Here is a 23,427-nt window from a genome sequence, read left to right on the forward strand (position 1 = left end):
TGAGAGACTACAGAGAGAAAGGGGCAGATGAGGGTTAAGGGCCCTCTTCCCACCGGCCATTTCTCTGCTGCAAATCTCCCCTCCCTTCTGTCACTGCTTTCCACATCAGTGGGAAACCCAGACCAAGAATCCCATATTTTTGCCACTGAATGAAAACGTTTTTATTTGTCCACACATTCCTTTGTATTGTATATATTGTTTTTACTTTTATTGTAAGCCACCCTGGTAGATTTTCTAAAGGGCAACATACACATCTTTTAAATAAATACATGCATTTATCCTTGTGGCAAAACAGAAGTCACAACACGATGACTGTACCAAGTCCAAAATGAACATGAGACTTGGACCAAAGTCTGCACCTCAGCACAAAACCACCCATCATAAATAGACATTTGCTAACATTATACCCAGAACTAAAAAAACCCACTAAGTGTTCACTTCGAGAATTTTTCAGCTTTTGCATTCATTTAGACAAAAATGACTAACAATTGGATTCTGTAGCTGGAAAACTTTAAGAAGTTAACGGCAGAGCTCTGATTATTGTCTAGCAAATACATTTCCATCTGGGTGCTATAAAAAGAACATCAATAAACCCTTTTCATTTCATTTGTCTTTAAATATGAAAACAGAATGCACTCAAGCACTTTCATATCAGATCAAAGAAAAAATAATTACCCACCCCTTTCTTCAAGTAATCTAGCTTTAAAAGATAGTTTCCTAGGAAGCTGATGAACCAGCTCTAGCATTAGTGTTCACATCCAATGTTAAGCTACCAAACCATCCAAAAGGAGCTTGTACAATTCCAGTTAGGAAAAGCTGGTACTCACGATCATTGCATTGGTTCCCAGAATATGATGTCATGGTACAGTCACAGGTGAAGCCTTCCCACTGCTGGATGCAGATGCCTTGGTTGGCACAAGAGTCTTCTTGACAGGTGGTGCTTGGTCCTGAGATGGGATACCAAGGAAACGAATGAAGCAAAAAAAAAAAAAAAAAAAAAAAAGCAGCCATTGGAAAAGGGCAATAATAATCAACTTTGATTCATGACCATCATGCACCAAGGAAGAAAAGGAAACCAAACACTTTTTTTCATTTCATGGACATGCAACAGATATTCAGGACACACAGAAGACATGGAGAATTGCACACTCAGCAACAAACAGAAAACTGTGGAACACAGCAGAAAGAAGGTGTGAAAGGTAGCATATTCCCTCTTAGGCAGGCTCGGGGGGGGGAATGCTTATAATCAGAGGCGCTCTTACCCCTGGAATTCCGGGCAAAAGTCCAGGACCTCCACAGCCCCTGGGGCCCCCCAAATCCTCTTTAGTTTGTCCCAAGTGGTGTGGTTGCCCAGCCAAGCATGATATTGCTTAATTTGCAGGGGAGGGGGGCCTCCAAAGGCCTTTAGGTCCAGGCTCCAAAATTACCTAGGTGCACCTCTGCTTATAATACCTAACGTTTGTGCTCCCAACGTGTCAAGACCCATCTAATGGGTCCTATCACAGTCTTTCTAGCTCTCTCTCAGTGTAGCAGCCTGCTTCTACATACTGTCTAGTATACTGTGAATGACCTTCATAAAGGATGGGGTGGAGTGAGAAGTGCTTTGGGTTCTCCAGGCTCTTCTTCAAGCCCCTTTGGAAATTGAGAGAAGGACTGACAGCCCATTTCAGTAACAGGTCCCCGCTTATTCCAGAGATCTTTCAGCTACACTTTGAAATAAAAAGGGGCAGTAGTATCTAGTACAATACTAGCTTCTCTGCCCTTTCTATCCTTTGTTCCTACACCTTGATCACTTGAGTCAATGTAAATATTACAAATATTTAGAACCTAAGAACTGGACTGGTGTCAGCGTCATATAACACCTGTGCACATTTGCAGATTCCAGAAACTACATCAGGACTTTTTTTGAAATTGCATAAGAAGTAAAGGAGAGTGCACATGTAATCCTGTAACATACTAAACCAGTCATTTTCTAAGGATGCATTTGTAGCACACTGACTTTATGTACATTTGTGCCCCTACAAAGCAACTAGTAAATCTTGGAAACAAGTAGAATATGGGAAGCCTTGGTATAACATTTCTTTTTTCCAACTTTCCAAATTATATACATCAATCATAATTTATTTTCTCTTGTTGAGGGAACTCTACCATCTGCAATGCAATTTAAAACATGTTTTGCTGTTTTATCATACTCAACATATCTGAAAGAGTTACTTCCCACCAACAGTCAGAAATGCAACAGAAGGTTGCATTTTGAATCAACTAATGTTGAGGAAATCCGCAGCAGTATGTACTTTGATGGAATTTTCATGCCCATCAACATAACAGATCGAAGGGCGCAACCAGTGTCCAAACTTTTTATAGCACCTGGTCACCCCATTGAAGCTCATTGAACCAAAACAAACCCTCCAATTTAAAATAAAATCATTTTTCTATCATTGCTTACAAATGCTAAGTGGATACAGAGACCTCATAGGTGAGAGACTTCAAAAGGATTTTCCACCTTCAGTAAATGACATGATCCTCCTTATATTTTCTAAAGTTCTTTTGATACCTACAGATAGGAAAATTCCCTTGAATTATGGATACATTGGTTTCACTATCCTGGTTACAGGTGAATTTAGTTTTGCTGGTAAATAGCTATTGGGGTGTAGTGGGAAGGTAAAATAATAACAGCTGATACAGCAAAAGTTTGGTGCCTATGTTAAACAGATGGACAGAAGGCTGTCCCACCTATAGATGCTCATCAATTGATGACTTGCCTGTTTAAATGACTGCGTTAAAAATTGTAACTTAATGAAGTATGAAAGTGCTGTTTAATATTGGTCACCCATGTTCACACACAGGCATCTGGATTTCAGAAGTAATGAATTTCAGGGACAGCTGAACTTCAAATTCCTAAACAATCCAGGGCCCTGATTTAGGAACATTTGTTTGAGGTCCTTTTGGTAAAATCTCCAGCATATTCATACCATGATGTATTGATATAGATTAGAGCCACATGGGAATTGCAAGGGAAGAGCAGTACTTCCAAAACATGTAGAGTTGATTGTATTTTAGTTCCCCACCCCTTTCCTTCCCAGCTATTTAGTTCCTCTGCTGCCAGTGCCATAAGAGCTGGAGGCGGCAGTGGAGGAGATGCAGGCGGCGGCGGCAGAGGAGGAGGAGGTTAGTGGGTGCTGCTGGGAGTGGTGGTGGTGGCGGCTGCTGCAATAACAGCTCTGTGGTGGCGATGGTGGTTGCTGCCGTGACCACCACTCAAAAATAAAATGTAAAAAATTTCACAGTGCCGTTTGACACTGTGAAAAAATTGAGGGGAGGCCCATATTCAGTATTTGGATAAAGGCCCATGCTGACCTCATCTCACCACTGTACACCTGCAGTTGAACAGGTGAACCTATTCCATTAAAAACCACTGTATTTGAGGGGATATGAGATACAGTAGTGCTATCTAGAATGTTAAGTCTATGATGGCCCAGTTTTCCACAGGCAGTGCACAGTTCCAGGGGAAGTACCAAATGTTCTAATTGTCTCTCAGCATCTCCTCCACTAGGCCAGCTCATGCTCTATAAAACCAGACCATTGCCATTTCAAGTTCCAGGTATGGTGATCTCTCTACTCTGCATATTTGACCCTGTTTTCCCCACCCTACACATCTTTTTGTTGTTGTTGTTGCTCAGTTTACAACATGGATATTGTGAACTGAAGGCTCTCACCTTGCTTCCTGAACAACTTTGCTATGGGTAGGTCATACCTGAGAATCAAAGCCCCAGGAAACCATACACACCCTCCTTTCAGTCTCAGGAAGGATATGTCAAGATTGGACATGCCATACAGATTCACCAATCTCGGCATAGTCTGCCCAAATTGCGGTATGGAAATAGACATCTGTAACTAAAATTTGAAGTGAGAGACAGATGCTAAATTCTGTACTGCAAGTATGGCCAAATATGCAGAGAAATGTGGGTTTGTACAACTTGCCCAATCTCAGTATAACGTTTTCAAGACTGGAAGCAGGGTATATGTGCGTGTTCCCAGGATTTTGGACAATCTAACGAACCTCATGTTCGGCACTACATTCTGTCTTTGGATGAACCAGGATAGCTGTGCTCTGAAACACCAGCCCTCCAAAATTAAGTATCTGAGTAAATATGAGAGCTTTCAAGATGCCCCTTGAATGGTTCCATTTTTAGCAGGGGTTTTTTTTGTTGTTTGTTTGTTTGTTTTGCTAGCTAACTAGCTAGCTAACTACCAAAGCAACAGGAATAGCATCCTGCAGTTCTGAAAGACTAGTGTGAGTGGCATCAGTAGGTGGGAAATATCTCAGGATATTAACACACCAGCACACACAAAAGACAGAGGTTCTGTCAGGATCTGAGCTGCTTTGTAATAAGCCTCGGGAACATCTGCAGGCAATAGCAATGCTACCATCTGCCCCACTTACATTCACAGAGTCTATGAATGAATTCATTTAAAGAAGCAGAGCCATGACAGCAGGCAAAGAGGATGCCCCAGGCTTATAGAAGAAGTGGATCTTGGATGTTTTCCTCTTTCTTAATTTTCACAATTAATAAGCCATTCTCACCTCTGCGGTGGCATAAATCCAGCTTGACTGATCTTAGAATGGACAGGTCTCCAGACTGATGTACCAGGAACTTTATTCTTGTATTGATCCCTGAGTCTACATCTACCTTTAAGTGATGACTACAGATAATTTGCTACTTGAGAGCCTACCTTGCAAGTATACTACTAGATCAACCTACCTCTTGCATTATGCAAGCAATACAACATTACATGTGATTTAATGGAGAATGTGCAACAAGAGTAAGTTGATATCTTTATATGTGAACTGAGTCACACTAAAGGACATCTGGGAGTACTGTGGCACATCCATATGTCAAATTTAATAAGTTGGATAAAAATTATAATAATAGTGGCTGGCATCCAGATTAATGAAGCACTGGTGCAATGGGAGAAGCATTGGTGTAGCACCAGTGCTTCCAAAAAGTGCCAAACTAAAGTTGCACTGATGATAGCATGTGTGGGAAATGTTAACAACCTCCCCTTCCCCCAGAAGCTCTCCATGTCACTCAAAATCATGTCCCTGAGAGCTGCATGACCCTCAGAGACATATTTTGTGGTGGCACAGAGTACTTTCTAGGGAACGGGAAGTCATCAAAATTTGCCCCCACCACTGAGCCAGTATTGGAGCAGAGTTAATTGAATGTTTCAGAAGTATTGGTGCATTGCTAGTGATGACATCATCTAGTAACAACAAGCATCGTAATATAAATTTATTGGATCAGAAGATATACTTCTGTAGAAGAATGCTATGGACTTGGGTCCCATAGTTCCAACAGCATCCTTCCAGTAGCCGTTGCTGGTGTCTACTTGATGTATCTTTTTAGAATGCAAGCCCTTTTGGAGGTGTAGTAGCAGAAGTAGAAGTTTGTGTTGCCTTGAGTCCTGTACATTTTACATGAAAAGCACTGTTCAAACCACCTTCTATGAGGTTAGATTCCGAGTACCACTCATGCAATAGGGCGTTCCTGTTCTCTCCTCCATACTAAAGTTCCTAGTGCCTTGCAAAGGCTGAGGATCAGGTGACTTTTGGACAGAGCATGTGATATGGCAAGGTTTGCTGCAAATGGAGAGGGGAGTTGTGGAAATCATGCTTCCTTCCATGAGTGGAATTGCCATTCCAAATCAGTTACCGTGATCTGGTTTTAAGGTCATTTTGCAATTACTTGTCAGCAAACCTGGATTTGTCCCAGTCTTTATGTATGTAGACATCTGGTTTTTATGCTGCTTTTTACAAAAACAAAAAAACCAAAGCAGTATGAAACACATACTTCAAGCGCACCTGTCTCATTCACATTTTTAGGTGTAGACCTGAAAAATCTTAAGTATACACTTAGTAAGCATAATTTGCAAAACGGCTCTATATAAGGTTTTTACAACACTGGGGGAAAGACGAAAGGGGGAAGGCAGTATGAAAAGGTTGAAATGTCTCCCGATTTTGAACATGAAAGACAAACAGAGCTTTATTTACAGCCTCTTCTGTGGACAGAGCTCAGGTTTATGGATATTATATTTGCTTCACCTCTTTGGCACTCACCAAGGGATTTTTATGCTGTGGTAACCAGATGTGAGAGTTTATCTACTGCTGATGCTTCTGTTCCTCACTGGTGTCATCATAATCCCCCTGTTTGTGACACTAGAATCTTGGCCATAGTAACAAGGATGTCACAGAGAATTAGGATTACAGACAAGAAAGCAAGAGAAGCCCACTAGGGTTTTAGATACCATACAAGCCTGTTTTGATACACATAGCCCTTAAGTTATAATGGCTGAGGGTGGAAGCAAGAGAGACAGATACATAATTTATGTGCCCTGGGAAGGAGAATTGGCTTTAAATAATATCTTTCTCAAAGCTTTCTGGAATGTGCCAGAAACGCTGTTTTTATTGATGCACTCCTGGCGCTGTTTAGCAAGATCCTGTCCATTTAATAAAACTTCACTATCTTAAAGCTCCACTGTGCAAAGATTTTTAGCCCTGTAATAGATTTCAGACGAATATGTTTATACATTTTAATTTATGGGAAGACTGTGTGGTGGTTATCATTTAAATCCATCCTCTCTCTCTCTCTCTGAATTTCCTTTCACATTTTAAAGAAGATCCAGGAAGCACTGCATTGCCCTAATTCTAAATCAGCTTTCTCTGCCTTCAGTGACATCATCATATATTAAAATCTGATTGGCTTACATAGCATACTGATGACATCACATCCATTATGTGGTCCCTAGTTGACCAGGATAACTCGAAGGTGTAGATAAATTCCCTAACCTGGAAATTGCCAAAGCTGCAGCAATTTGAAGAAACAGTGGAAACACTGAAAAGGGTAAACATATGTAAATGTAATGGCTTTTTCAAGGACCACTTAGCTCCCTCGCCAAATTATTACTTTTGACCCAAAATAGTCAAATATTCTGATCGAGCAGTGTTGTTCTTATAACTTTATGCTGTTCTTGATGCTGCTCTGCAACATCTGAAGTCATAAAGTTAACAGTGGGGGAAGGGACATGGAGAGATTTGACTTTAGAAAGAAGAATGGAGAACAGGAAGTATGAATCACTTTCATCCTATGCACATTTGCTTGGGAGTAATTTCTCAGTTTATTTTATTTATTTATTATTAAAACTTTTGCCCTTCCAAAAGGCTCAGGGCGGTTTACATTAAAACACCATTAAAATCAATTAATAATTAAAACAAAAATTATAAAGCATAAACAATAATTAACAATTAAAAACATCGTAAAACAACAATTAAATAATCAGAAGAATTTAAAAACAAGTTTTAAAAAGCTAAGAAAGCCTGGTTGAAGAGATGTTTTTTCAGGTGTTTTTTGAATGCCAGAGATGGGAAGGATTGTATCTCAGCAGGGAGCACATTCCACAATCTCGGGACAACAACCGAGAAGGCCCGTCTCTGTGTAGCCACCAAACAAGGTGGTGGCAACTGGAGACGGACCTCCTCAAGTGACCTCAATGGGCGGTGGGGCTCATAGCAGAGAAGATGCTCTATTAAATACCCAGGGCCTAAGCCGTTTAGGGCTTTATCAGTTATAACTAGCACTTTGTATTTTGCCCAGAAAAGTATTGGCAGCCAGTGTAACTCCATCAACAAAGGAGTAATGTGGTCTCTCTGAGATGACCCAGAGACCAACCTGGCTGCCGCATTCTGAACCAACTGAAGTTTCCGGACTACGTACAAAGGCAGCCCCAGGTAGAGCACATTACAGAAGTCAAGCCAAGTCAAGTTGCCTTTCAACAGGATAGACTGCAGACTGCTTATCTATATATTTAATTCTCCTGGGTGTGCCTTGGAATATGCGTCCCAGCGCCCAGCTGATTGGCTGGGCAGCAGAGGCACCTGATTGGCTGAGGTGCACCCAGGAGGATTGGTTGCTGAGGCAGCAGTAGGCCCGGCTGTGGCCAGAGGTGGTGGGCCTGGTCCGGCCGTGGAGGCAAGTGGCGGCAGCAGGCCCGTGGAGGCAATGCCCGGGAAGTGGGGGGGGGGAGAAAGTGGGGGGGCAGAAGTGGTGGTGGAGAGGAGAGGTGGCTGGGCCCGGAGCGGGCCGGCCGTGGTGAGGAAGCAGAGACTGGGGCAGAAGGTGGGGGTGAAGAGGTAACCACCGGCCCCAAAGAGCGCACAGATGCTCTGTGCGGGGTCGGCTAGTACTTATAAAAACACTTCAGCAAGGAAATCAGATTTTCCTCTAGTGGGCACTATAAATGTCATCCTGGGGCTGTTTACACTGGGCCTCCTGCAAAAGCAACACCAGAATTTTTGCCTTCTTGCCCTCCCAACCCTCGCTGGCACTAGGGATGGGCCCGGACCAGTCCGGAGGCCATTGAAAAGGCCTCCGGACCGGTCCGGACCTGGGTGGTTCGGATTGGGGGTAGCTTTAAGAGCGGTGGGAGGGTTTCCTTACCCCTCCCGCCACTTTCCGCTGTGGCACCGTAGTTGCTAGAGTAATTGGGGCGGCAGGATACCTCCCTGCTGCCCCTTCCCCACTGCTGCTCTGCAAAAACTCCCAGTAATCCTTTGCGTGCGTGCACATGGTGCGCACGCTTCACGTCACTGACGTGCGCGCATGCAAAGGATTACTGGGAGTTTTTGCAGAGCAGCAGCGGGGAAGGGGCTGCAGGGAGGTATCCTGCCACCCCAATTACTCTAGCAACTACGGTGCCACAGCGGAAAGCAACGGGAGGGGTAAGTAAATCCTCCCGCCGCTCTTAAAGCTACCCCCCACCCCAGTGCCGGACTGCAGTGTGGTGGTTCTGTGCACACCCCTAGCTGGCACTTGGGGCTGCTATAGAGAAGAACAGACAGCAGCTGCAGCTGCTCTTACATTTGCAACTCAATAGAGGCAAAGCCCGAACCCTATAATGGTGAATTAAGAAGAAGAAGAAGAAGAAGAAGAAGAAGAAGAAGAAGAAGAAGAAGAAGAAGAAGAAGAAGAAGAAGCAGCAGCAGCCAACATCCTAACACTGTGCACATATGACTGTGAAGAAGAGGGCAGTTTTTGCTGCAGAGGTGAAGGCTCCTTCCTTGTATGGAAGAGTTGCTTGCCTCAAGATCTCATCATTGGCTCTATACAGTTTTAAAGTCTATGTATTGTAGTCTGTTCAGTAATAAAGAATTCACTATCTTACCAGACATAGCCAGCAGGTGGTAGTATTAACCTTGGCCAGTTGCCTGTCACATTCCTTTGTCAGGAGCTGTGCAACAAGCTGACCTTTCCTATCTGTTGTCTTTTTCTTTTATGCCTTTCTGTCTGAGGGGTGTGTGGCCAGCATTTCCTGCTGGGCCTCCCTTCCTGTTTCCTGTTCTTTTGTTTATCCTGAAGCCTACAGGTCCTAGGAAGAAGCTTAGGTAAAGGCTTTTCATCTTTAGTTTCCCTGACAGCAATTAATAAAATTATGCTAGTACAAGTGGTGCAGTGGGGAAATGCTTGACTAACAAGCAGAAGGTTGCCAGTTCGAATCCCAACTGGTATGTTTCCCAGACTATGGGAAACACCTGTATCGGGCAGCAGCGATACAGAAAGATGCAGTAAGGCATCATCTCATACTGCGTTGGAGGAGGCAATGGTAAACCCCTCCTGTATTCTACCAGAGAAAAACACAGGGTTCTGTGGTCGCCAGGAGTCGAAATCGACTTGACAGCACACTTTAATTTAGTACAAGAATACTGTATAGCTGCACAAAATTGTGGAGTTGTTCACAACTGCACTCTTTTGCTATTGCACATATGAGGTGTGCCACAAGCACAAATAGATTTGCCCCAGCACAATACTAGTCTGGATTGCAATTTCCAGATTAGCGGAGCTAGCTAGCACAACATCCTTGTATAAGCTTAGTATTAGTCAGCATGTTGGCTGCTAATAATAATAATTTATAATAAGTAACTACTACTACTGATGTCCTGACTAAATTACTGGAGAACGTTTTATTGAAATTAATACCCGAGTAGTACTATTTTACAGTACTACTTTACAGTAGCTTTTGAGTAGTAATATTGAGTAACTTAGTTTGGATGTCTAATAATAATACATGTTTTTAAATGTCCAGTTTGCAATTATATTTCCCCCATTACAGTGGCAGTTTTCATACACTAGCAAATACAATACATACCTGCTTGTTTCAGCTCCTTCTCCCCTCTCAGTACTCTAGGTTTTTCAAAGGCCATGCCCATAACCGGGTGAATCAGGTGGGCAGCCCCAAACCCCAAGACCCCATACAAAGTGAACCGCATAAAAGGGAATATGTCTGGATTTCATTTCAGGGAAAGCAAAAGGGGGAAGTTAAGTGTTTGAGGAGAAAAGGAGACATGTACAACATTAATCCGAAGTGGAAACAAAAAGTAGGGAAGGAAAAGGGTGGAGTGTTAGAAAGGTATAGTGGTAAGTGCTTCTCCACCAGACCTCCCCACCGTCCATGTCACAGCAGCACAGAAAACAGCCCCTCAGATCCTGAGGGGTTTTAAAGTTTCCACGTGGACTAGGATATCCAAACCTATACAGCAAAGATTGGTTTCCTGAAATTAAGGTAGCAGCATGGCACTGTTGGAATTGTCGGGGGTGGGGGCCCATATTTCCCTCCATTCCACAGAAAAGAGGCCAGGCCTCTAGAATAGCTTCCTAAACAGACTGTTATAGATGGCATTACCTAAAATCCTCAACCTTCAGCAGGACAGTGATCATCATCACATTATGTACGTGTAGGATTCCTTCCTACCAAATCAAGCACAGCAATGTCTTGAGTGGCCAAAGCGTTCCCTGCTTCTGTCATAAGAAGTTCCAACTTTGAGGGCCACTTCACATATGACTCTTTTTATGCTGAAAAGATCCTTCCATGCAGAAAACAATATTTTCCTATCCTTGTCCTGGTATTTATTGGGTGTTTCAAATATACTGACATTGCTGGTGAATCAGAGAACCCTCCTTCTCCTTGTGCTTTCTTTAAAAGAATAACTGTGCCACAATGTTTGGTTAAAATATTGTTTCATCCCATAAGTTTCTGTAATTGCACCTCTTGCATCTTCTTCACAGTACTCATTTTCTTGTACATTTTTGCTTTAAAAAGCTTTAATGAACCATCTTTATTTGAATATTTGTGTGATATCATTTATATCAAACCTTATAGTAGAATTCAATATTAAAAGTGTAAATGGACATATACAAATAAGTATGTTAATCTATTAAGCTTGCTGCTTTAGTACCTGAATATTATTATTATTATTATTATTATTATTCTAGACAAGTGTGCTGCATTAATAATGAACAGAGGGAAAATAAGAAAAACAGAAGGAATAGAACTGCCCAATGGAGGCAAGATCAAGAACCTGGAAGAAAAAGAACATTACAAATACCTGGGCATTCTCCAGGCTGATAACATTGCACACACTGAAGTTAAAAGAAAAATTGGAAGTGAATACATCAGGAGAGTTAGAAAAATCCTCAAGTCCAAACTCAATGGCGGGAACACCATACAAGCCATAAACACCTGGGCTATACCTATTATCAGATACACTGCAGGAATAATAGACTTGACCCAGTCAGAGCTATAGATGCTAGATCATAAGACCAGGAAAATAATGACCATCAGTCATGCTCTGCACCCCCGCAGTGATATAGATAGGCTATACCTCCTTCGCAGCTCAGGTGGAAGAGGAATGCTGCAAGTCCATCAAACAGTAGAGGAGGGGAAAAGAGGCCTTGAAGAATATATGAAGAATAGACAGTGAAGAAGATGCACTTCAAATGGTCAATAACGCGAAACTATTCAACACCAATGAAACAAAGCAGGCCTACAAGAAAGAACAAGTCAAGAACCGAGCAGAAAAATGGAGAAATCAGCCCCTGAATGGTCAATATTTGCACAATATAAGTGGAAAATCAGACATCACCAAGACCTGGCAATGGCTTAAGAATGGTTACTTGAAGAAAGAAACAGAGGATTTAATACTGGCTGCGCAAGAACAGGCACTAAGAACAAATGCAATAAGAGCAAAAGTCGAAAAATCCACAACAAACAGCAAGTGCTGCCTTTGTAAAGAAGCAGATGAAACAGTGGACCACCTAATCAGCTGTTGTAAAAAGATCGCACAGACTGACTACAAACAAAGGCATGACAAGGTTGTAGGGAAGATACACTGGAACATCTACAAAAAATACAAGCTACCTGTAGCCAAAAATTGGTGGGACCATAAAATTGAAAAAGTTGAAGAAAATGAAGATGTAAAAATATTATGGGACTTCCGACTACAAACAGACAAACATCTGCCACACAATACACCAGATATAACTGTAGTTGAGAAGAAAGAAAAACAAGTTAAAATAATCGACATAGCAATACCAGGAGATAGCAGAATAGAAGAAAGAGAAAGAGAAAAAATCACAAAATACAAAGATCTACGAACTGAAATTGAAAGGCTGTGGCAGAAAAAGACCAAAATAATCCCAGTGGTAATTGGCGCCCTGGGTGCAGTTCCAAAAGACCTTGAAGAGCACCTCAACACCATAGGGATCACAGAAATCACCATCAGCCAATTACAAAAAGCAGCTTTACTGGGAACAGCCTATATTCTGTGACGATATCTATAACAATTGACAATAAAATTCTGGCATCCCAGGTCCTTGGGAAGGACTTGATGTCTGGATAAAACAAACCAGTCAATAACACCTGTCTGACTGTGTAAACAAGAAATAATAATAAAAAAATATAGTACATGCAGTGAAATACGTAGTTATGTGATTTTCATAAATGTCCATGTACATGTGGGCTTCATGGGACATTTTCCAATCCAAAATTTCTTTCTGTGTAGGAAATATGCAGTATATGAAGCACTGCAATCAAGAGAGTCTTCACTAAAATCATGGGTGAACTGAAGAAGTTTATCCTTCAATTTTTTTTCAAAATTCAATCCACCAAAAAAGTCCAGTTTTCAAGTGTATCTACTTCTCATCTATCACAAGTAGAGAAGGAAGTGGATGTCTCTCCCATGGATCCTCCTGTTAATGTTTAAAACATCTCAGTAGAAATCCTTCACTTCACTTATAAGAAACCAACATTAAACTACATTGGGTATTTGTCTTTCCACCTGATTTCTCTACCTGAATTCTAGCTTTCTCATATCCTGTAGTCCATTTTTATTTCCTTTAATTTTTCTGCAGTCTTCACTTCAGTACCAGTGATTGCCACTTCTTACCCAGGAAGAATCGGTAACAGGGCTGAGTGAAAACACTAGATACTATGACTGGACACAGTCAGAAATATTGTATCATTTTGGATTTGATATAGTTCTATGATAGATATTGATATGTAGTATTTTGGTCCTTCTAAATATCGTTATCAGATTTCCAACTGGAAATCCCATAACTATCAGAAAAGATCTCCATAGAAGTCTATGGGGAAATACAAAACACTCACACAGAAAGAAAAAGATGTTTGGGCAAAGAGCTCTGTAAATAGGCACACATGTCATCCAGGATAGAAGGACTTTGTGTATTTAATTTCAATTAAATCTGTTCATCTGTTGATTTTTTAAAAAATATAATGTAAGTAACCCGGAAATTGTACTAACTTCTGAGAATCGCAGCAGAAAGTGATGTCACATATGAGAATCACAGGGGAAATGATGTAACATCCAAGAATCTACCACTTGCTTTTTAAAATGGTAAGTAATAATTAAATTTAAAATAGCCTAAATACATAAATAAATCCACGGTTAGGTGGGTGGGCAGGTAGGTATGTGGAAGAAGATGCCCCCCGCCGCCACAAGTTGCAATCAGGAATCAATTTTGTATTTCTGCTGCCATTTTATCCTCTGATAGTATTTTGATATTTGACCCAATATCCCCTATATAGTATCAGATAATTTTGATCTGATTTAGGCTTCCCTATGTTGGATTGGAATTATTTCCGATAGCTCTAATATCAGGCCATTTCTGATATCAGAAATTCAATATTGCACAGGCCTTCTAGATATCTCTTTAAAAACAGACACAAACCTTTCACAGAATTAATGGCTGTTTCATCATCTAATGCATAAAATAGCACAAAAAGCAATTCCATCAACTTCCCAACATTAGTTTACAGGATAGACAGTCCTCTGATTATGAAAAGCACCCAGCTGGAGCTGTTGTGCAACTTCAAAGGCAGCCCCAAAGTTGTGACCTGGAGCTGCTGTGGAATGACTAAAAACAAAGGAGGTTGTGTTATGCTGCTGCCCAGAAGCACTTTCTAGGCATTCAGCAGCAGCCCCATCGCTAAACTGCTGGGGTTACCTTTCAGGTTGTGCAAGAGCCCCGACGAGTCATTTCTGTCAACAGAGGGCTGCCCATCATAGAAGTCAGTCTAACCTGTTTGTACTTCGGGTACAGTGTGTAAAAACTAATCCACAATCTTCAATGATATGAGAGAAAGAAAACAAACTTTGGGAAGTGATGTAAAGTGGATCCCGGCGGTGCCTCTGCGGCAAATCCAGCTAAGAAGCTGAGTGCTTAAATGAAGTTAAGGGAACAAGTGCTCCCGTAACCCCATTCAACTGACCATGAGTCAGCATCGGCGCTGAAGCACTGACGGGTGCCCACCAGTTGCTGTTGGGGATCCCCAAATTGCATTGCTCACTCATGCGGTGCATTGTGGGATTTCCAGGGGCTGGGACAAGTCCCGGCCTCAGAGCGATCAGCCCTGCTCTGCACTGCACGGAGCAGGGCCGATTGTGAGGGAGCGTGGAGTGCACTCCCACCAGGACAACAATGATCATTGCGGGAGGGGAGGCAAGGCTTGGAAAGCCTTCCCCCTGCCCACCCGGTAGGTTGTGTGAATAGCCCCCATGTTTACATTTATGTACAAATAGGATGATAAATACTTGAGTTTGGAAGTCCTTCCTCCAGATTGTTGTGCATCAGTTCCCCTTTCTCTCCACCAGTTTGCCAAAGCCTGCAGAACCTTTGAAATTATCTGCCCATGAACTTTCAGCACGGTCTGAGCTACCATAGCCCCAGCTACCATAATGATAGTCAGACTGCAATCCTATGCATACTTGGATGTAAGTTTCATAGAGGGCAGTGGGGCTCAAGTCTAGCAAGCTTGTATAAGATCTGGACTTTAAGTCTTTCAGTCTCCTGAAGGACAGATCCTTCTGTATTTTGGCAACTATAGATGTCCAAGTGCCATTTTTACATGTTAACCCTTTTTTCAGGAAATCAAGCTGTGCAGTTGTGGATACTCTCAGGTTGAGATACAGTCAAACCTCTTAAGCTACCCAAAACCAGACCTGCTTGTTTCTCCCCCAAATCCTCACCACCCCACCAGGTAGTGGAATGCTCATACCCATTGGGCTTAGAGATGTGACTGCATTCAAAAAGAAAAAGAAAAAGGCACCAACGGTTACATTAAAAGGCATCTTTCAGTCCAAACTGGCAATGGAAACAAAAACCTTCTCTACCTTGCAGGTCAGCTTTGGTCAACTCAACTTTGTTAGCAAAAGAACGGAAAAAGCGAAAACAATAAACCAGAGGTTAGTAAAATGGCAGATAAAACCAGGGTAACATCACTAAAAAGAAACAAAAAGCAACTGGTATAACTAACACAACCTGTATGCACACTTAAGAGATGTGCAAGTGGGGACACCACCAGAGACAACATAGACACACAACAGGAGGAGCCGTCATGGCCATCCATCACTGCCTGAACAACATCAAACCAAAACAGCAGGCAGAATGGCACAAATTCTTGAGGGTGGAAAGAGAAAGGTAGACACATTCCTTATACACAGAGTAATACCAGATGGAATATTAATGGTACATGATTTACTAATACTTGTAAGAGACACAGCAAACAATGATACAGTTTCCCATTGAGGAATATCCTTATCCTCTGAGAAATGTGCAGATAAAACCAAGGTAACATTAAATGACTCCAGTGGAATAAAATAAAATATAATAAAATACATAAATACATAAATAATATTATAATAATAAGTGTGCATGTGATGTTGTCAAAAGACAGTTCCATTGAAAGAGTAATGTCTTCTCTGACGTAAGTGTTATGACCAGATGATCAACAATGGTGAAAGATGTTTACATATATGGCCTCCTGTTTGCACAATCCACTGTGTTCTAAAAGAATCTCTTCTTCTGACCGCAGCCTTACTGAATATGGTGGTGATGGCTGGTCCGTTCAACTGCATATGTTCTAATGGCCTCAGAGTTGGTTCTTACCTTAATTGCATGGTTTTCAATCAAGTGTACCTGAAGCATGCCTGCTTCTGATCTCCCACATTTAAAGTAATGTCTGGAGTGGGCTGAATTGATCTCTCTCCATGGGTAAGATCCATGCAGCCCACTTCCGCTTGATTTGCCTTTTACTCTATTTGCATTTTAACAGAACCTAGTCAAATGTCATTATAGCACACTGAGATACTGAGGCCATTCACACAATAAAAAACTGAGTTCTACCCTGGCTTGGGAGCTGTGTATGCTCCCAATTTTTGGTCGTGTGGAAGCAAGGTAAGAGGAAAACCTGGGTAGAAGTGATTGTGAGGAAGCAAGCTAGGAGGAAAACCTGGGCAGCTTTTCTTCCTACCTTTTCTTGGAAGCCTTTCTTCCTACCTTGATTCCACACAACCAAAAATTGGGAGCACACACAGCTTCAAAACCCAGGTAGAGCACAGTTTTTTATTGTGTGAATGACCTCACTATATATATCTCAAAATGGAAGAATACAAGCCAACACCACTCTCAGTGACATAGCATTATTATCCATGCATGAATCCACACTTCATTAAAAGCTATATTATGGTGTCTTAGAGTAAGTCGAGGTTCCTTGTTGGATCTTGATGATTCAGAGGAAAAGAACTGGTTTTGTGTTTTCACGTATTTATGTTTGGTGACTAGTGATCATGCTGTATTGGAAAAAAATATATATATCTCTGAGCAGGCTGCATTTACTGGAGTACACTTGTCAAACACTGGAAGGTGGTCAAAATGGAGATGGTAGGGAAAAGCTAACAAATGACTGATTAAATAAGAATGATGTCACAAACAAGACACACATACACACAGTTACTTATTGGAGAAATGTTTTAATTCATTGCATTCTCCATCAGGATAAACCCTAACAATGAATGAGTAAATACAGCTGCTAACTTCAGTGATATAATTCCCAGGTAAGAAGCACTTAAAACAATGATTCAGAGCTTAGTAAGTGGCACTGGTCTGCCAGTTCATATAAAAATGGTAACAGTGCTTTATTGCTTATTTTGAAGAATAGAAGGGTCTTATCTTCCAAACTCATCCTTGATTTTCTTCTCTCATTCAAAAGTATTGTTTTTGTCAATGGTAGGATCAACTTCATGTGAACCTCTTTCTTAAATTTTCAAACTCTCTCCTGTGTTGTCAAACTATTTCAGAAACATATTTGAAGGATGCGGTTTTTTAAAATTTCTCTGCCCATGGACAAAATGGACATGTTGAAGACGAGAAAGGGCACAACAGGCCATGGAGGTGCCCATTGTGAATTCTTAGCACAGTTTCAAAATGCGTAGCCAGAATCTCAACTCCTCGGTTATTGAGCTCTCCCAGCCAAATTGGTTCACCTTTCATCCTTCCAAATAAAATGCATGTTTCAAATGGTTCTATGGCCTCAAATGATAGCCTGCTAGCTCTGAACTCGGGTGATCTCCTTGCTATAACGGCTCCAGTCAACACTGTGTATCTTTTCTCCGTGTCGTTTTCTTACGTGCCTGAATGTTCTTAGGTTTATATAACTAATGCCTAGAACACATGATTTGACACAGTCTTTCTACCTTAAATGCCACTCAAGATGATTATGTTTCCTGTAGCTGAATACCTGAGGGCTGTGTGATAACCACCAGCTAAGTCTTGGACTCCTCACAGCTGGATGCCACAAAGCCCTTGGCTTTGCTAAAATACCTTTTCAAGAGTATACCAGCTGCCTGCAAAGCACTGATCAGACCTTAAACAGGATAAGGAGGTAGCTGCCAACACCTTCTGTGTCAACCTCTGCAAAAGAGCACAGAAAATGACAACTCTGAATCCCAAGGACCATCACAGTCTCAGTTGTTCAACTAAAACATCAAACCCAGGTTTCCCTAAGAATTTTTCTGTTGCATTGTATGTATTATCTCTGATGATCTAACAGTGTATGCATTGGGTGCTTACTGGTTTCTTACCTATGCTGTCACCTTCACTTGCTATTCCAATATAATATAGGCTCTGCCCTCTCTTTATGGTTTAAGATTTAATGTTGTATTACTGAATGCAGTTAGAAGATATAAGGGACTGTTATATAGCAATTGATAGTCCATCCAGCTTAGTACTGTCTATATTGTCTGGCAGTGGCTCTCAGCAAAGGTCTTCCCCAGCCCTGTTGCCTGAAATCTATTAACTGGAGACACCACATATTGGATCATTCTGGGATCTTATTCATTCAAAGCATGTGTTCTACTTCTGAGCTGTGGACTCTGATGCTTTGAGCAGTGTTTGCCTCCTTAAATATTGTTAATGTTAATTAAGAAGGAAATTGTGCAATCAGTAGCATGCCTGGAAATCCTCCCGAGAGATAAATAATCTAGAGAACTAAATAATCACTCTGCCATAAAATTACATTTATTTTGTAATATTAAAAAGCCCATTCTGGAATCATAAGAGTCCACATAAGGCATCTTCCGCTAAAACACAGCTACCTCTGAGGTATGCAACACAGCAAAGCAATACTGCCCAAAAGGAACTGGTTTCCCAAGAACCAGAGTAGCTTGTTCAAAGTCCATAATGAAATAATGGTAAAATCAGGGTTAGAGCCTCAAAACACCTGACTATGATGCTCGCTAAACCAGTAATAGCTACTCTTCCCATGGGAGTAATATTGAACAAGTCCCTTATCAAACGCAAGTAAGCACTGTGGAGATGGGATGGCCTGTTCATTTCACTAATGTGCTGTGGATTAGCAAAAAGAAATTATCTTGGCACACAGACAATGTTTCAGCAGCAACGAGCAACTGCTTCTCATCTGACAATCTTTCAGGAGAACAAACTCCTATTCCACTGATGGTGGGTGTCATCTCTTAAAAGCAGATATTGTAAGCCATTGAAAGGATAAAGGAAATATAATTTTCAGTGTGCAAAATCTTCCCCACTACGCTTATCTGAGAAAACATGTTTCTGACTACAAAAAATGAGATTTTTATCCAGCAATGGCAGCAATGTTCTACTTTCCTTGTTTGCTACTGAGAGCTCTCCTATTCAAGCTCTTGTCTTTTCAAAGGGCTAGTAAATTTACAAAAACCTTGCAATTTAATCACCTTTTTCTTCATTATTTTTTTAAAAATCCCACCGAATCAAAACACAGCACAAAACCAGATTGTCAACGTAGTAGTTTGTTTATTCCAAATGCATATAAAATCCAACAGGCACAGCTCTGTAGCCATGGATCCCCCAGATTCCCTGGACGGTCAATGGCAGCTTTTTCTCAACATAAGGGAACCATCTAATAACATAATGATCAGGCACAGAAAATTTATAATTTGGCACTCCCACAGACTGTGAAGGGTAACTTGGGAGATGTATGGTGATTTGTGGAGACCACAATGTATATCACAACTGCGGACATATGCACATATCCATTCACCACAGTTTTCCTTCTGGATGGTACCTACCTACCAATTCCATATCATGGGCATTTGGTAGGTAAAGGGGGAACGGTGACAGATTTCACTTGACAGACATTTGGTACATTAAAAAAAACAACACCCTGATATTTTAGTAATCTTTTCTTTTGCTTCTGTCATAACCCATTTCTTCAGGCAATTCAGAATGGAGAAGCATTTCCGGTGCTTATAATGTAATGGATATAATGAAAGAGAGGAACTTGCCTCAGACAGTGAAGCTGTTATAACCGCTTACCAGTGCTTGATGTTCTAGAGCAGATCTGGATAATCATGGATGATCATATCCAACCAAACAGTTAATAGGAGCTGGCATGGAGGTAGATACAATACACTTGCTGATATTTATATATGCTATAGGATCTCGGGGTTTTTTTGTGGGGATCACTTTACATTGCCACCTCCTAAATTATTATGCATCTTCCGTTATGGAGAGAGATTTGGTGGGCCTTCCAGAAACTAAAAACTCCCAAGAGATGCATATGCCCCCAAAATACTATGTGCAAATGGAAATGTATGTTTAACTCAAGTGATGGAGACCTGTTCCTTGGAGGTAGATGTTTTTAAGATTCAAGTACTTCAACCGGCCTGAACAACTAATCATTTAAGGAGCTTCTTTCTTTCTTTCTTTCTTTCTTTCTTTCTTTCTTTCTTTCTTTCTTTCTTTCTTTCTTTCTTTCTTTGCGACCTTTTCACCAGCTGCATCTGAAAAAGTAGCCTTTGGCAACATTTTCCTTCAACAGTATTGCATTCAGAGTTCCACTTCCTACAGAGATACATCTCATTTTCATGCCCTGTCCATCTGCAGACCAGAATTTAGTACCTCTGCTTAAACTCAAATTTAAAATTAAACATATAAAGGCACAATAAATGATTACATAAGAAAAATAAAAGTAAAGATCAGCGAACTGTAGTGCATGCTAACTCTATAGCCAACATCCCTCCATTGATGGAGAAACAGTGTACAAAACAAGACAGCTACATGACAATGGGGGCCTTTGACAATCACCTCACATTTCTTTCACATGTTGCACATCCAAGGTGGTTACAATCATGGAAGTGAGTGACATGTGGATGGTCATGAAGAATGCCACAATGGGAGTAAACCAGTAAGAGGATCTATGGAAATGTACAGTAATGCAAAGAACAATTAGGAGGTAAGGAGGGCTGTATGAGAGGGAGTTGCATTTTAGATAGGCTGTACCTTCACATCCACGCTCAATTTGCCCACTGCGGTGTAGAGCATCGTTGATCAGATCTGGCAGACGCCCATTCAAGTCAACTGATGCTAGGCAGCCCTGAAATCCATCACGGGATGCTACCAACTTTGGGAGGTTGCTGTACATTCCTTGAGCCAGACCAGCAATGTAAAGATCACCTGGAAGAAAACAGGCAACAAAACAAGGAAAAAGCAAAAACCATCAACTAGCAGTGCCTTCTAGAGATCTAGTATTCTGTTCTAGTATTTGTATTTCTAGTATTCTCTAAGATCCTTTTCCTTAACAAGAAGGCTGGTGATGCTAACAGGAAAGAAACACTGTGCAGTGTAAACCACAGCGTTTTTAGAAGGAGGGAGCTGCTTTACTCTGTTCATATATCAAGCAAGGAAAATGCAAAATGATAAACAAAGCTAATATCAACCCGTAACACATACCCTCACACTTATGTACAGTGGCTGACATCCAGACTAATGCTGCACTAATGCAAGGACATTGCCTTAGCTAGTTCCACTAAGTTGGGAGCTTGTATTCCAGACTAGTGTTACACTGGTACAATAGGGCACATCTCCTGCCATGAAACCACTTCCTGAGTCCACACATTGCACAGAATGATGCAAAGCTATCAGATATTCTTGTTGTGCAAGCACAAATGCAAGAGATTGAGCAGCTTTGAGCATCTATTCAGCTACATGATCTTGTGTAGGTGCATCTTTGTTCACTGAACTCGTGCAGCATTCATCTGGATGTCAGCCACTAAATACAGAATTTGCTTCTCTTCCTATATACCTTTAGCTTTATCTCTGGCACGAAGGTACCCCTGGAGGACCCATTCTGGTAGGGACAAAGTGCCCGGATAGATTGTCTACGAAAATCTGACCCAGTGCAGCAGTTATAATGTTCTTACATTCCTCTCACTCTAAAAGACTATGGTCCAGTCAATGTAAACAGCACATCATATGTCAAAACACTTCCTGTATACAATTTTAAACTGTAGGTCAGAAATCACATGACTGAACACTCTCCCATACTAAAACTTCCTGAAAACCAGATGTCACAGAACAGGATTCTTGACAAGTCTTTTCCCTGGTTTGCTAGTCAATTTTTTTTTAATGTAGAAGTGTAATCATGCTTTCCTTTCAATGAACAATTTTATCATATGAGGAGTTTTTTATGCAAGCAGGACCTAAGATAGTTCACACGTGTATATTTACCATCATTGATTATAGCAGTAATTTAATCCAATATTAACTTGATTATTGTAATGTTAATTTTCTTTATAAGTCACCTTAAATTGTATTCTAAAAGGTGGGATAGAAAATTTTAAAATAAATATAAAATAAACTCACAATACTTTCAACTGGGAAGTTATGATTCTACAATGGGGCTGTTCACAGGCTGAATTATTGGCCAGATAAAATAATGGTCCAGGCCATTCTTGAATTGTGCACACAATGCAGTGGATGGTCTGGATCACATTGATAATTGGTATCGGTTTGATGCACTGATACTTGTACCAGCTTGATGCATCAGGTTGGGGAGGCTTACCTTTTAATGAAGATCTGGCTTCTGCAGAGCAAATGTTACCTTGTGACAGTTTAAAATGCTGCCACTGCTGTTGACCACAAGGCAGTCAATTGTGTTGCAGAAGCTGGATTCTCATTAAAAGTTAAGTGCCCCACCGCCCAATAATATTTGATACAATACAAATATGATTTGGTATGGTATTGAATTGTTTGCCAGTATCAGATAAATTTCTCCCAAGAATAGTTTCTAATGAAAAATGCCCAAATAGAATTTGCATTGATTTGAACCTGATTATCAGGCTGATGAGATGTGCAGTCCTAATATATGAAGCTACCTTATACTGAGTCAGGCCACTGATCCATAGTACTGTCCACTCCATAGCAGCTCTCCAGGATCTTAGGTGGAGGATTTTGCCAGACTTACTATCTAAGGTTTATTTAATTGGAAATGCCAGGAATTGAACTTAAGACCTCTGCATACAAACTGCATACTCTGCCACTAAGTTGTACCCCCTCCCATCACAGATTTAGCTGAAAGACTTAAAGTAATAAGTTATCAAGTTAAGAAATATTAAATACTGAGCATGCATGTGTGAATCAACCTGAAATAGAGCACTGGCATCCAGTTACTTACCCTTAAGGTCAAGATTTTTGGCACCATTTATAACTTGAGTAACAACCCTAGTATCCACTTTTAGGCTGTGGGTGTTACTGTTGTCTCGGGTGATGACTACATTGTGCCACTGGTTGTCATTCAAAGGTCGATCACTATTGCCCTTGATGACATTAGGTCCATTCCCAAGGTCAAACACATAATGTATATACCTGCAAATAACACAAGTCAGAAAACTATGAAACAAGTATATCTAAGTAGAATAAATGGAGCTAACTTTCTGATTCTTTCAACACTGACATCACACTAAGG

At 41.0% G+C, this 23,427-nt stretch overlaps 1 protein-coding gene across 46 annotated transcripts in view; it reads right to left on the reverse strand.

Moving 5' to 3' along the window:
- NRXN3 (neurexin 3) overlaps window positions 1-23,427 on the reverse strand; it is a 1,829,497-nt gene that overhangs the window by 957,711 nt on the left and 848,359 nt on the right. For 31 of the 46 annotated variants that reach the window (XR_008306051.1, XR_008306106.1, XR_008306104.1 and 28 more), the window contains 4 exons: window positions 23,137-23,327; window positions 20,964-21,137; window positions 15,521-15,547; window positions 828-947 (listed from right to left, as the gene is read on the reverse strand). Coding sequence is in view for 41 of the 46 variants with exons in the window: in XM_053245247.1 (XP_053101222.1) it covers window positions 828-947; window positions 15,521-15,547; window positions 20,964-21,137; window positions 23,137-23,327 (512 nt within the window). In the remaining 5 variants the exon portion in view is untranslated. The remainder of the gene's footprint in view (window positions 1-827; window positions 948-15,520; window positions 15,548-20,963; window positions 21,138-23,136; window positions 23,328-23,427) is intronic. The other 15 variants (XM_053245166.1, XM_053245187.1, XM_053245177.1 and 12 more) reach the window with 1 other exon arrangement.

Source organism: Hemicordylus capensis, chromosome 1, assembly GCF_027244095.1.
Source record: "Hemicordylus capensis ecotype Gifberg chromosome 1, rHemCap1.1.pri, whole genome shotgun sequence".
Lineage (NCBI taxonomy): Eukaryota > Metazoa > Chordata > Lepidosauria > Squamata > Cordylidae > Hemicordylus > Hemicordylus capensis.